The sequence below is a fragment of the Cyprinodon tularosa genome, unplaced genomic scaffold (genome assembly GCF_016077235.1).
Source record: "Cyprinodon tularosa strain WSP-4 unplaced genomic scaffold, ASM1607723v1 ctg301, whole genome shotgun sequence".
Lineage (NCBI taxonomy): Eukaryota > Metazoa > Chordata > Actinopteri > Cyprinodontiformes > Cyprinodontidae > Cyprinodon > Cyprinodon tularosa.
The window spans coordinates 410,324-426,478 of NW_024039010.1; the positions used below are offsets into that span (position 1 = coordinate 410,324).

General features: G+C 39.5%; 1 protein-coding gene across 5 annotated transcripts in view; it reads right to left on the minus strand.

The window, feature by feature from the left end:
- Nucleotides 1–16,155, minus strand: part of LOC119787790 (vacuolar protein sorting-associated protein 13B-like) — a 474,173-nt gene that overhangs the window by 266,575 nt on the left and 191,443 nt on the right. For all 5 annotated transcript variants that reach the window (XM_038291827.1, XM_038291828.1, XM_038291826.1 and 2 more), the window contains one exon: nucleotides 15,247–15,380. In XM_038291827.1, the coding sequence (XP_038147755.1) occupies nucleotides 15,247–15,380 (134 nt within the window). The remainder of the gene's footprint in view (nucleotides 1–15,246; nucleotides 15,381–16,155) is intronic.

Sequence of the window (16,155 nt, forward strand, 5' to 3'; positions counted from 1 at the left end):
ATTAAAACAAAAACAATCAGTAATATATTTTTAGATCTATTGTTCCTCTCATGTTCAAAACTTTGTATCAATCGACTATTTGCAAATATTGTTGTTTTTTTATTTCAAAAGATAGAAATTAACTTAGGTTTCTTTAAATATTAAAGAGGACATTAGGAGTTGTCTGCTTCCCAAATGTCATTAGCTAATTCACGGCTATAAAAGGATTTTCGGAGCTGCACCGGGGGCAAAAATGGATCCTTGGGTATTAGAGGTTGGAGATTCCATATTTATAGTAAACATTCTAAACCAAGTTCAGCATCTCTTATAAGAGAAAAGCAGAGTTTGTGTAGTTGGTTGCCATTAGGGATAATCTTTATGCCATTTCCAACATGTTAACAACACATCCAATGTCACATGACTTTAAACACTTTATAATCCTTGCAGCCTTCCTGATATGAGCTCAAGTCGAATCCTAATACATTTTTCATTTGCCAATTAAACAAAACATACCTAAGGTGGATGTATCAAACAGCTCTTTAAATGGACAGAAAAGCTCAGGTAAAAGAAAAAAACTACTACCTAACAAGCAAAATAAGAAGCAGCAATAAAGCAGTAAGTTACAAATAGTTTCCTTCAAGCAGCTTTTTAGAGCTGTTGTGCTTCATTTGATCCAAATGAAAGACACCTTGGAGTCAGATGTGAAAACGGCTAACTTTAAACACCTGTCAAAACAGAGATGAGCTTAGGAATATCAACAAAAGCCTTTAGCTGCGTAGGCATTGCATCCACATGGATCCAGCATAAAACTGAACCAGATCGCAGGCAGGAAAGATTTCAAAACACTGATTGTTTCTAAGGAGACATGAAAACCTCCATCCGAACCTGGATGCGCCTCTTTGCTGTGGCTGTTAACCTGAATTATCTCCCCTTTCCCCTTGTTTATTCTCCACTGTTCTGCTGTTTCTGTGTGGGTGGAACCTCTTCAACACAGAAGAGTGTTGTTTTTTTTTTTTTCTTATTTGTTTTTTTGAAGCACGGTCTGATGGAGGGTAAATGCAGTTATACGATTGGTAGAAAAAAAAACTTCCATCAAGAAATTTGAATTTTCAAGGTAGAAAAAAGATCTAATGGTCTTTTTTTTTATTTTTAATTAAGATTTGGACCTCAGTTTAAGCTGTTCTAGCAGTGCAGATGTACGCCGTCATCATCCAACTTAAGCAGTCCCATACGTGTGACATTTTTTCTGTGGCGCTGTGGATATATCCGCTGTTAGGTCGATTGTTTTCACATCTCAGCAGGGAAGAGAAACTTGGATGGCCCGGCTCTGCGCAGACCTTAGCAGCTCGTGAACCCCGTAGGTCAAGATCACTTCTCTGTTCAGACACTAACTCGTAAAACACACATTTTCTCTCATTTGCTCTACACACAATGAGCGAGTCAGAACACACAGGAAATCACCAGGAGATAGAAGAGAGGAAATTAGAAACACCCTCCAACATCCCTAGTGAAAACATTTGCAACTCTTGAGCCCAAAAACCTCAGTGGAGGGATCAGCAGCGAACGGAAAACACATCCCTTTGTTTTACAAACCTGATATCTCTCCAGATGTAATCTTCCTGTTCATGCACCAGACAGGACACTGTGTTTCCGAAGTAGATGGTCGGATGAACGGAAGGTTCACAAACCAGCCCCCCCCCCAACTCAACCCACCCACTGGTGACCTTACGCTCCCTTTTTTTCCATTTCTTTCTGGTTCGTCCAAAAGCACATTTGGAATTGGGGGTATAGAGTAAACAGTGTATTGCTGTAATTTATCGTGATTAATGTGTGTACCTGAAGATGACACCACTCAGATGTGCTTTTGCGGGTAAGACTTGAACCCATAAAGTTGCGGTATGACCTCAGGAATCAGCAGAGCGATCTTACTTTCTATGAGACAAACATTTAAGCATGATGCTCCCTGACAACAGATAAGCTCCATCTCACCCACATGTCACCACAAGCAATAAGCTCGTGGCCTGGCACGGCAGCTCAACCAGGCAGCCAGCCATCCCTGTGGCCCCGCATTCCTGCCTTCTAACACTGCTTACAGAAGCTGACAAGCTCTGGAGGTCTCCCTGGCCGAGGTGGAAATCTGCAAAAATAAACGCTTTAGGTGACATGAAGGCTTTGTTTGTTTCTGCTGGCCCGGCTGTTTGTGTTAGCGCGGTGGGTTAATTGCAACTTTGATCGCTGCGTTTATTGATCCAACAGTGGCCTTAGGAGTGCGGCAGGCCAGGCCCGCCTCGCCTACTCCCAAACAACCCCCCCCCTGCTTTACACCCCAGCTTGGTGAGCCAATACAGATGGGGTCTAATGGGGTGACCACACCAAACAAAGGATGAGAATGCACATGAAATGGGTGGTCACGACTGAAAAACTCTGAGGCAAAATCTGGTGTTCAGCTGAGCGGAACCAGGAATTTATAAGATGGAATCTCTTAGCTGGGAACGGGAGACTGTTAACTGGGAATAGAGTTGGAAGGGCTGGAAGAATGTGGAACTGACGAGGCAGAGTTGAGCTTTCACATCCAAAGCCAGCTGAACTAACGCTTAACGAGATACATATAAATAACCTATAAGTCTGCAGTGGTGGTATAATCAGACAGTTGTGCACTGGAGAGACTAAAGGTGGCTAAGATTATGTTACACAGTTTGTATCACAGGCCAAATCGGATCAAATGTGATGGACTGCAGATGAGAAAAGGTTTATGGGCTAACTCTGGCAGATTTTCACCACTACTGATTTATGCGCTGTGACTGAATAAAAACGACCAAACGAGGCTGATCTCCGACTGATCATTTTAACCCATGGCTGGCATGGCATCCTCTTCTGTCCAAAACATGAAGGCCAAAGTGATGTCATCATTTAACTACATCCACAGCTTTAGAAGAAACTTTCATGAAAAGAGAGCATAAACTACTGATTGATTATATAAAACTGATTTATAACATTTTTATATTTATACTGTTTTAATTTTGCATCTCTCAGCTTTAGGAAGACAGGAAAACTGACAACACCAGTAACACTAACAACTCAAAGATCAGCTCAGTACAAAAAAATTGATACTTTCACACAAACCATTATATCAGAGGACTCCATGTCAGTCAGGAAGAGCTCAAACTCTGCTCTTTTATATATATATATATATATATATATATATATATATATATATATATATATATATATATATATATATATATATATATATATATATATATATATATATATATATATATATATATATATATATATATATAAACACACACATAGAGAATCTATTGCCTAAGATGACTTGCAGCCAAAAACATGACAGAGTGACTGACTTCTGGCATCTGAATCATTCCAAACAACCATAGCAGCATAAGGTCTTTGTTTTCATTCCTGAATGTAATGTCACCCATCTGTCACCTTTCTGACACCCAAGGAAGCACAACACTGCTTTATAATTCATGTATGAATAGAGACATTTTGCTTTTTCTCTTTTTTTTTCTTTGATAAGAAAAATACTATTCTTGTGTAAAAAAAAAAAAAAAAAAAAAAAATCATTTGTTGAGGCTAGAGCATCACACCAAATGACCTAAAGAAGCTCAAAAAGCTGTTAGAGATGACTGGTAAAGCAGGCCGTTACAGATCCTCACTGCCTGGAGCTAACAAAATATACAACTCTTAAAAAAAATAAAATAAAATAAACAACCTATGAGTTACAGCAGCATTTAATTTCCTTTGGATCAATAAAGTATTTTCAAATGAAATTGAAAAATGAGGTACAATTGAAAAAGTCTGATTTACATCAAATATCACACCCCTGATAAGGACTATTCAAGAGGGTTTAGACAACAGCGCTGGCCTATTAATCGTTAAAAGGGAGTATTGATGATTTAACAGCCTGTCTCATGTTCACACAATATTTCATATTTACTACCTTTTAACACTTTTTTCAGTATAAAGGTAACTCATTAAAATCTTTATACATAACTCCAAACTTCTAATGTTATCAGTATTCTTGTTTCGGTTTAGACAACCTTTATTGTCATTTTGTATACGCAGAGTGTAAAAAAAAACGAAAATTGTACAGCTTTTCATGAGATTTCCATTTATTAAAGAGCAGCAGTGATCAAATGTAAACAGAATGGGAAGAAAAAAATATGGTGCAAAAAAAAAACAGATTGATATGTAAGTTCAGAGCATTAAATATATATATGGTGCAATTCTGCAGTGTTTTGGTTTGGTGATGTCAGTTTGATGCAGATTCTGTGACATCATTTAGAGTTTTCTCAACAGTTCAGCTGTTTGATGGCGGTTGGGAAGAAGCTCTTTCAGAATCTGCTGGACCTGCATCGAATGCTTCAAAGCCTCTTCCCAGAGGGCAGCAGGGAGAACAGCCCATGGTGGGAATATGAGGGGTCATTGATGATGTTATGGGCTCGGGACACGCAGCGCTGGGATGAAATGTCTTTTATGGAGGGAAGAGGAGCCCCGATCATGCTTAGAGTTTGGTGCCTTCAGTTCTTGACAAGAAATCTATAGTCATTTATCACTTCATCTACCATCACGTTTTCAACCCCCTCTGCTGTGGTGCTTGAGACACGAAAGGAGAGTTAAGAAAGAGCATTACTCATGTACCAGCAGCTGATTTTTCCCTTAGTTTCCTGTACTTTTTAATAGACACAGCAGAAGGTTTGTGATGTCAGTCTCTCCCATGACCAGAGATTAATTCTCTGCATAACTCCACTGCACAGAGCTTTTATGAGGGCATAAGTCTGCATGTTGCAGGATGACTCTGAAGTTATCCAGTGTGTACGGATGCTTTCTGTTTGTATGGACAGATTTTTTGAGGCTTAAGCCATGTTTACATCCAAACGTCACGCAAACTTTGAGCAAGTATTTAAAATCAGATGTAATTTCATACGTTTGAGCAAATCAACCTAGTGAGATAAAGCTTAATGTTGTAATGCGTTGACGTAGCAAATGGCTGAAATACAGTAAAAGTAGAGTTAGTAAGTTAGCAGATCAAAGATCAGAAATGGACCAAGGCTCTGAAGTCGTAGGGAAACGGCCGTTCCAACGGTTGCATTTCTGAATTCTCTCGAGTGTTGCACAACTTTACTCAGGTGAATAAAGTGAATGTGATTGGTCGATTATTATTGGGGCGGGATTGTTGCGGCTGAAGGTTCGCAAGCATGTTTGATTGTGGCCTGTTTATTGGAAGCATCTTGCTAACCAGTTAGCATCTTAGTGCTAGCAGGTTCCCAATGGGAAATTCCATTGGGACCAAGTAGCACTGAATTGGTGACTTAGAAACGACACTGTCAAGGAACGCTATGGACAGAGGAAAAGTGCAGGAGGAGGAGAGTTTAGTGTCGGAGGTCGTGGATGAGTCTCCTCCATCATACGTTTTTTATTCAGAGCAGGAAATTGGGGACGAAGATGTTGTGGAAGAGGACGCCAGGGCGGCAGAAGCTTGGTTTGGTGTAGAAGGCTTACAGCCGTACATGTTTGAGCCCTTGCCTCGCAACGCTGCCAGTTCTGTTAGCTCTACGCCTGCTGAAGACACAGACGTCCATCCCCGTGAACACTGGGACGGAACTCAATGGGAAAGGAAATGATTCTGACTTCCTTATTTCAACCGTGGCGTATATTAGCTGCAACATGAATCACCGAAAAATGACAGACAAAATGTGATTGACAGATGACTGTTCTATGATTGAACGTATTTAGTTGTTCAGGCTTACGTATAACTAACTGGCCTGCATAAGATAACTGGGGAAAAAAACACAGATTTTAAAGACAGGATTTTTTTTAAATAGAAATTTTCTAACTTTTGGGACAATATGGTCTGATAGAGTACATTTATATACATGTTTAAGCCATAATGATTTAAAATTTAAATATGACTTCCTTGCGACTTTAATAAATGTGTTGTTTTCATGTCAGCTAGTATTAAAGATGTTGCTTGCCATGGAGACACCAAAAGACAAGTGCCATAACTGCTTGCATTAATGACGCCGTCAGCAGAAAGAGCTGATCAGTCAAGTCAATAAAAAAGTTATTAGGGAGTAGATTATCCCATACTGGTAAAAAATGGTGCTGTAAAGCTTTTTTTTCTTCTTTTGCAGTATTGTGTGCTACAGATGACCAAGGTGGGTAAATGCATAATTACACACACTGAGTGATCATTTTAACAAAGGAAAAAGAAAAATAAGGGTTTTTCAATGTTTTTAAGACCCTAAAAACTCGCCTTACTGCATGTAAAAATGTTCATTGATTATACTGTATGGTAATATATAAGTGACACACCTGAAAACCTAAAAATGTACGATTAAAAAAAGCCCTGTCTTTATGCAAGGACTCCTTCAATGTTGGGTTTTCTATGGTTTGTCTTTCCTCCTACCAGTTTACAGGTGCTGGTCATAAAATTAGAATATCATGAAAAAGTAGATTGATTTCAGTAATTCCATTTAAAAAGTGAAACTTGTATATTATATTCATACATTACATACAAACTCATATATTTCAGATGTTTATTTTGTTTAATTTTGATGATTACAAATGACAACAAATGAAAATCTCAAATTCATCATATCAAAAAATTAGAATATTGTGAAAAGGTTCAAAATTGATGGCCCCTGGTGCCACACTCTAATCAGCTAATTAACTCAAACCACCTGCAAAAGCCTTTAAATGGTCTTTCAGTCTAGTTCTATAGGCTACACAATCATGGGGAAGACTGCTGACTTGACAGTTGTCCAAAAGACGACCATCGACACCTTGCACAAGGAGGGCAAGACACAAAAGGTCATCGCTAAAGAGGCTGGCTGTTCACAGATCTCAGTGTCCAAGCACATTAATAGAGAGGCGAAGGGAAGGAAAAGATGTGGTCGAAAAAAGTGTACAAGCAAGAGAGATAACCGCACCCTGGAGAGGATTGTGAAACAAAACCCATTCAAAAATGTGGGGGAGATTCACAAAGAGTGGACTGCAGCTGGAGTGAGTGCTTCAAGAACCACCACACACAGACGTATGAAAGACATGGGTTTCTGCTGTCGCATTCCTTGTGTCAAGCCACTCTTGAACCACAGACAGCGTCAGAAGCGTCTTGCCTGGGCTAAAGAGAAACAGGACTGGACTGCTGGTGAGTGGTCCAAAGTCATGTTCTCTGATGAAAGTAAATTTTGCATTTCCTTTGGAAATCAAGGTCCCAGAGTCTGGAGGAAAAGAAGAGAGGCACTTCATCCACGTTGCTTGAAGTCCACTGTAAAGTTTCCACAGTCAGTGATGGTTTGGGGTGCCATGTCATCTGCTGGTGTTGGTCCATTGTGTTTTCTGAGGTCCAGGGTCAACGCAGCCACATACCAGGAAGTTTTAGAGCACTTCATGCTTCCTGCAGCTGACCAACTTTTTGGAGATGCAGATTTCATTTTCCAACAGGACTTGGCACCTGCACACAGTGCCAAAGCTACCAGTACCTGGTTGAAGGACCATGGTATCCCTGTTCTTAATTGGCCAGCAAACTCTCCTGACCTTAACCCCATAGAAAATCTATGGGGTATTGTGAAGAAGAAGATGCAATACACCAGACCCAACAATTCAGAAGAGCTAAAAGCCACTATTAGAGCAACCTGGGCTATCATAACACCTGAGCAGTGCCACAGACTGATCGACTCCATGCCACGCCGCATTGCTGCAGTAATACAGGCCAAAGGAGGCCCAACTAAATACTGAGTGCTGTACATGCTCATACTTTTCATGTTCATACTTTTCAGTTGGCCAACATTTCTATAAATCCTTTGTTTTTATTGGTCTTCAGTAATATTCTAATTTTCTGATATGATGAATTTGAGATTTTCATTTGTTGTCATTTGTAATCATCAAAATTAAACAAAATAAACATCTGAAATATATGAGTTTGTATGTAATGTATGAATATAATATACAAGTTTCACTTTTTAAATGGAATTACTGAAATCAATCTACTTTTTCATGATATTCTAATTTTATGACCAGCACCTGTATACCAAACACTACAAAAAAAACTTTTAAAGTAGCCGATGTGATATGCTACTTAAATCTGGTAATTGCACCTGTCTATATCTTTCAGGAAACAGATGGATATATCTGTATTGTCCCAAAAGTTTTTGATAGAGTTGATGCGCCTGTCTTTTAGTGGGCATAATTACGAACAGCGGCTCATCCTTACAAAACTCTTAAAGAATGTCAAAAAAAGCCACACCACGAACATTTTTTTTCAAGATATGATGTGCAGATGTAACTTATTTGTAACTTGACAGGTAGTGAAGAAAAGGTGTTGATGCAGGGATGAAAGTCTGAGGAGGAGGAAGGTAAAAGATGAAGTAATGTGCCTCAAAAAGACACTCCGGTAGAGGGACGGCTCATTTTCATGGAAACCATCTGCCAAGCTTAATTTGACTCACACAGAACCTGCAGTACCCATGATTCTCCATTCTGTCTTTCTTACTTTCTCTTGCCTTCAAACTGATTTCTGCCCATTTTTCCTTCCTTGCATTCTCCTTTCCTTTTAAACCTCCCTCTCCTTTCCATCACTTTACCTTTCAACCCCACTGCGCTTTTTTCTCTTTTTTTTCTCACTCAGAAATACCCTACTCATTAATGCGGGGCAGCTGCAGGGAGCAGTGTTACCTCATTTTTCCATGGCAACCGTCTCTCTGTTTCAGCATATCCCGTTTCAGTTTTGGTAGCAACCTGTTGCTTTGCCAAAGCTAAACACATTCATGTGTTAAAAAGAAGAAATTATTTCAAAATTCCTGAAATAGAATCACCATTCTGTTCAGTTACAATTATTATCAGCAGCCAGGGGGAACACGTGCATCCACTGGGAGAACAGATGGAGAAGAAAAAAAATGGGTAAGGGTGAGCTGCATCAGGTAGAAAGGAAGCATAGGTCCAAAAGGAAGCACATATTTAAGGACAGTAATGGAGACACAATAACCAAAGGATAAAATATTAATAAATAAGAATGGATGAAGATATATACAGCAGGTTGGTGCTCTGATGTCATAGTGTTACAGAAAAGTTTATTACACACTAGTTTTTTATTAACTCTACACTGCAATAAAAAAATATATATAAATGAGTAATTCTTTCTTCAAATAATTGCATTTTTCTTGAATTAAGGAGGTATGTGAGACACCTTGCCAATGGAACAAGACAATTTACAAATAAAAAACTGTTGCATCGTCTTATTTTAAGTATATGTTATCTAATTATCTTATTTTAAGAGTTAAAATATTAATTCCATACGCAGATCATTTTATTTACCTACTCAAATTAGAGGTTATTGCACCTAATTATAGAACTTTTTAAATTATTTCTAGATTGCTTTTGCAGTGTAAACCCCTATAATTTCTAAGTTCTCCTTTTTTTTGTACTGATCGCTGTTTACTAAGCCTGTGCCTCACTGCAACACACAAGTGTTACTGAATAAATTACAGCAATGGACCAATAAATGTGACTTATGCGACACAGCCTCAACCAAAAAAACTTGGCTGAAGGACAGTCCAAAAACCTCTGAGGTATAAATAAATAAGAGTGACTCTATCTTGGTGGTTTTAAGTGTGACCAGCTTTCTGTAATGGTGGGAGTGATAAAGGCCTACCACACTGCAGGGTGCAGCAGAATTAAATGATTAGAAAAAAGGGAATATTCGTCTCCATACGCAAGTCTAGGAGGGAAGAATTAACATCAGGAACAATCCAGCAAACGAAAATAACTTACATGCCAAGAGACAGGGCAAAAAATGTAACAATTAAACAGCGTCTTACAGCTAAAACCAACAGTTTGGGTTGGTGTAGAGATACTTGGATTTCAGTTGTAAATAAAATACTCAAATTGAGCATTAATTTGACTCTTAATTTATTGGTCGATCTATGTTCCTACTCTCATCTATGGTCATGAGCTTTGGGTCATGACCAAAAGAACAAGATCCCCGATACAAGCAGCTGAAATGAGTTTTCTCTGCAGTGTGTCTCATCCGGGGAGGACTGAGAGTAGAGCCACTGCTCCTCCACATCGAGATGCGCCAGTTGAGGTGGCATCTGAGTAGGATGCCTCCTGGACGTCTTCCTGGTGAGGTGTTCCAGGCACGTCCCCCTGGGAGGAGGCCCCGGGGGAGACCCGGAGCACGCTGAAGGGACTATGTTTCTCGGCTGGCCTGGGAGCGCCTTGGGATTCCCCCGGAGGATGGATGGATGGATGGATGGATGGATGGATGGATGGATGGATGGATGGATGGATGGATGGATGGATGGATGGATGGATGGATGGATGGATGGACGGACGGACGTTTTAATTATAATTCTAAACTCCTTATGTTTGGGATTCATCATAATTATCAGAATCACTGCAAAATTGCTTCTGTTAAAAAAACAGATAAAATAGAATAAAATAATAAACTAAGAATATTTTTATTTGTTCAATACAAGAAAACTGACTCAGAGACTCAGATACAACTTTTAAGAATCAACTCTGTCAATATGATTTAATATTTAGAACAGGAATAATATTTAGCTAAATATCTACAGATTTAGACAAAATAACAGTAAATCTTGACTAAATTATTACTGCAATTTCTGATAAAAATGTTAGGATCTGGATCCCTGCTATCCAAATCGGAGTGTGGTACTACCAAGTCTGAGGAAGAATCGACAGGGAGCTGACTGGCTCCGCCCATCAAATAAACGTATTGCTGTTGCAGAGATGAAAATGATAAGAAAATAAGAGCTGAAGTACCAAAAAAAAAAAAAAAAAAAGCCTTTTCTCTTTTCTTCCTAGGCCCTGGGCGTAAAGGCGTTCAGTAATATAGCTGGATAATGTAAATTGGGCAGGGCAGTTTTTTGGGAGTCAATGCCAGTTTCTGCTAAGAAACCAGGTCGTCCATGTGTTTGTCGCAGTTAACGCAGATATGCCCCCGCCACTTCCACAAACACTCTGCTGCACCTCTCCAAAATTGTAGGTGATCACAGACAGTGCTGCAGAGATGAGGCCTCTGATTGGTCAAATCTACATCTGCTCTACACTGTGCGTATTTCCTGTTTGGTACCTTACTGGCTTGTTTGTATGTATGACCGCCATTGTGGAAACGACTCGTGAAGATGGACAGGCGAGAAGAGCGAAGCGCGCGAGAACGCTGGGAGCCTTTTTCCACCTGGATCCCCACTCTTTTTCGCCCTTATGTCCCTCCGTTGTCCTTGTCCCCCCTTCTTCACTGTCTCGGCCATATCTAGACCCACAGCTAGTTCCTGATTGTTTGTGGAATAACATAGCGCAGACCACACTTCAAAAATGGGCATCAATCAAAAATATCTTTGTCATACCTACGACAAGCTCATTGCGACACACTGCTGCGGGAGAATAACCAGCCCTTTAATTGGTCAATTGGGATAAAGGACATTCTCATCAAAACACTGATTACCAATAAAAAAAAAAAAAAGTGTACATTTATACAACCACAAAGCCAACAATATTAAACAGCCTTTTACCATGAGGAAAAACAGTTTTATAAACTTAAAGAGACAAAAAAGCTGGAAACATTATTGAATCCTGAGAATGTGAGACTGGGACAACAGATTGGAAGATCAAAGTAAAAATACAAACTCTAACATGGATTATATCCATCAAACAGCAAAGGTTCTATCTCATTTATGTCTTCAAATGAATGAAATAATACTTATTTTAGCTCAGATGAGGGTTTGATGACTTTTACAAGTACAGTAGGGATACCAAGATAGTTTAAAAGGTCATTTGTATAGGTAGGAATGTCCTGCTTTTTAGTTTTATTAGCCTGGATAGCGTAATTCAGCCTGATAAACCGCCATTAGCTCCAAACAGATTTTGCTAGACCAATCACAGCACGGGAGGTGGGACTTAAAGAGGAGTCAATCTCAGCCCCAGAATTACTTTACTGCTTTTCTGATATCAAAACAGCAAGATGGTGACGGCAATGGAGAAGTGCATTAATGGTTAAAAATGATTAACATGCGCCCATGCCATTTTTTGGCCCCGATACCTGGCTGTGCAGTATTGGCCAATACCGATACCATCTGTTTGAAATTGATGTGTGTATATATGAAGGACTGCATACTACTTGGATGTAAAATAATTGCCATCATGGCTTTGTCAAGCTGCTGCCTACCTTTGTGAAGCAGAAAAAAGACTAAAACAAAGTGAATCCAGTAGAACTTTTTATTGCCTACCTGGAAAGAGTGACAATAGTTGAATAAACTTTTGGCTCTCAAAATGGCATCGGTGCCATCTTTGTTGGTACTCACCGATACCACCATTTTAGTGCTGGATCGGGGCCCCGCCCGATACTGGTAATGGTATCGGTGCAACACTATTCAAAAGTTCCAGAAATTGTTCAGTGGAGAGTTTCTTCAACAGCTTATGTTTCACAGACTACAAAATGACTGTAGGAGACATAAATGGTTATGTGGTGTATGGTGTGTCTCGGAGGTGGAGACTCAAAGGGAGGTGGGTGTGCACCAAGGAAGTATGTGTGTATAAGTGCGCACTCACCTGTCTCACTGATGAGAAGAGAAAGGGTGGGGCTGCCGTAATTTTAATTGACCGCTTCATCTTATTTTGTTTCAGAATTCATTTGATTCCTACATTAATTAACGGATCTCACTTTGCTACAATCATCCCTGCTGCACTGTCATAACTTTTGCTGGTGCTAATAAACGAAAGCATCCTGGATTCCAGCGTATCTGTAACAATAAACGTTTAAGCGTGTCACAAATAGGGCAAGAAAGGAGGACCCGACCCAACTCTCAGCGGCCAAAAGGATTTGTTTGGAAGCCGCAATAATGACAAAGAATGTCACTTTGAATTGGTGCGTCACATCTATAGTTATCGGATTGGTTCTGACCTGTTAATGCTGATGCTGTTAGCCTCACCTTTGAAGTCAAGCTCTACAGGCTCTTCACCAGACTGATAAGGTGATGACGTGTCAATCTGCCTCACCAGGCTAGTGTTTTACACTATATGCTGCTTTCTTAGTCTATTTTTCATTTTACTTTTTGCTGTTTAATACTGGAAAAGAAGGAAGGGATTGTTGCAGAGTCAACGACACATTGCAAGGAAACACCTATTATCTCCACATCCTTATCTAAGGGTAGTGAATCCTGCAAAGCCAAAGACTGGATGCAGTCAGTCAAAACTTATCTCTGTAAAGTGCCATGAGATGACATGTCGTGATGCTGTGCTAAAGAAATAGACTGAGCTGAACTGATTTTTTACTTTATTGGATGATTTAACAACGTAAGCAGGTTTTCAACAAAGCAATAATCTACACAATTACCATCAGATTTCACTATTCTGTTCAAATAGATCAAAGGTTAGAAAGCCTGACACTAACAAATGCTTTGTAGCTTTGAGTGGACTAGACTCAGCTTCCCTGTGGTGTTTTTCTTCCGTCGCTTCTGCGGTACAGTAGTAGTGTGAGCTATTTGGTATTCTGTTTACACCACACCAAAATTAAAGGATCTGTTTAGGTTTGGGACTATCCCAGAGCAGGGGTACCAGCAGTCGGGTTATTCAGTTTGAATTGCTTCCACTTCCATGTCAACAAGACAGAGTGTTTTCTAATTACTGCTGCAGTTGGTGGTGTAGTGATGTAGGGGACAAAGGAAAATGGAGGTAATGATGGATTCTGCAAACAATTAGAAGGTTGAGTTACTTTTGCGAAACTACTGTTAACACCTCAATGGACTGATGCAGAACCTTGACTTTACTGTATAATTTCAGTTCAAATGTGTGTTTCTCAGTCCCCAGTTTGACTGGCATCATGTTTTTGAAAAAGAATGAAGATGTTTCAGGAAAAAGAAAAAAAAGAAGAAACTGGGCTTCACTGGTTATCAAACATGTTTGATTTGATCTGAAATATTTTCCTCTAGACTAAATTTTCAATGAGTTTTATTCTTTATATTTGCGAAAAAATTTTAGTCGATATGCCAGATGTTATTTTTCAAAGCTGGAATGAAAGGCAGGAAGCGTGTTAAATTTCAAAGCAACAAAATTATATAAAAAGACGGGCAGATGGACGGACAGACAGACAGATGTTGTACCTTGTATATTGAATCAGCTTGAACAAGCATAAACCCCTAAACAATGGGTTAGAAAATGTTGGTTTGTGATACGTTCACACCTAACGCGGTTTCAGCAGCATAACCTGCTGCTTCATTTTTTTATGCTTGTCTACATAAGGTCAGACGTGCCTCAAGAACATCCTCTAGTAAAGTGTGTCTAGATGCATCTGAAGCTTCTGCTGCTCCTGCGTTCAATGGCAGAGAGCGGCTTTGCTATATTTGCTGTGATCGTGGGTAAAAAGTTGTTTTGATATATTTTAAAGCGAGAAAATATAAATTTGCTTAAATATTATTTGGCTGATGGAGGCGCTCCAACCCCCACATACAGGTGGGGTGCTGTCACTGGGAATCCCCAGCAGCAGCTGCCTCAGGCCCGGTTGCCTTTTGGGCATTTCCCCTACTGTTCATGGCGGCTGGAAGTAGATGTTAGCGTTTTTTTAGGTATATGCTAAAAACTTCAGGCACCAGATTAATAAATACGAACATATTCTTCTGGTAGATTTCGACATTTTAAGTTAATTTAGGTGTTAATAAACAGTTTCAGAGGAGTGGTCATACCACTAAGCATAAGCAGCATTTCCTGACACTCCCTGTCAGCTTCAAGATCAGCTTCTCTGATCCAACTCTGGCATCTGCTGCCTGTGAAGCGTGTCCAGCTCAGAAGCTCATGAGACGCTACTCGGCTGCTGTGATGCATCAAGATGCGCAGCTCCTGCTGCTCGAGACACACTGCAGGACCTTTTGATGCGCCTTTGTATGAAAACTAGCTGCTTTTGCTGCTTAAATGTATGTGTGTGCATGTGCGGTGTGAACATAGCATTACATACATTATGCCTTTATGTAATGCCACGTTATATAGTGATTGCAATGAATACTTATATTCTTATAAACAAATTGGGTAAAGAATAGATGTATAACCAGGAGTGGGTAAAACTGGACTCTAAGAAATGTAATTCATCATTGGAGTGAAAGGACAAAAATAAAGGATTGAAGATTACCGTAGTTTTTTTTTTTTGGTTGGAAACCCTAAAATAACAACTCATCTCTACAAAAAGCCAATACCAATGTGTATATAAAAACAAATGATCTAGAAGATTACCTGAACAGTAAGTCGCTTGACAGCATCCCAGGCATGACTGAAAAGTTCCTTCATTTGTTCATCGGACGTCGTCCAAGACCCGTCGATTGCAGTGTCCGGTATGACCTTCATTGGTATGGACATGGGGCGTGATTCTGTAAAAAAAATAAATAAAAATACTTTCTGAAATTTACATTCAAGCTTTGATTCAACAGTCTTTTAAATTCTACTTCCAGTTTTGGGAACCTCATACATCCAGTAGTGATGTCAGATTTGTTGAAACATTTAGCCCAAGGCACCAGTGACCTCTTTACCACAGAAGTAATGTAGCACCCTGTAAAGTCTTAAACAAAAATCAATATTTTATTTATTAACATGAGGAAATGTACTGTCCTCCATTTATTCTTGACTTAACTCTTTTTAAGACTCCCTGTTATTTTCATTTGCTGTACAGTATCATGTTATATGATGTTTAACTGACACTTCATCGAGATGATGTAATGCTGGCACTTGGGTTTCTTGTCTCCGAAAGTGGGAGAGGGAACTGTGAGAACGGACATAAAGGGCACGCATGTACACACACATAGAGAGAGACGCACGCATTTATAGTTGGAGACATGATTTGTCCTCGCGTGTGCCAGCTGTGGTCTAGACTCAGGCTGATTGTCTGTGCTAACACTCATGGCAACAGAAGTCAAATGTCAACAAACTTACATGTCATCTTTCAATTATCCACATTAACCTTGTGACCAAACCACAGCTTCATTATTTAATAACTGCTCTTGTTACAGAAGAAAACAGAGTGAGAAAGAAAAGAAATAAAGCTTAAGAGATGAACCAACGGAAGTATTAAAGAAGACTATCAAGCTCTACCAGGATGAGCTGTGGTCTGTCATGCTAGAACCATTAGGAGTTTAAAAAAGGGGAAGT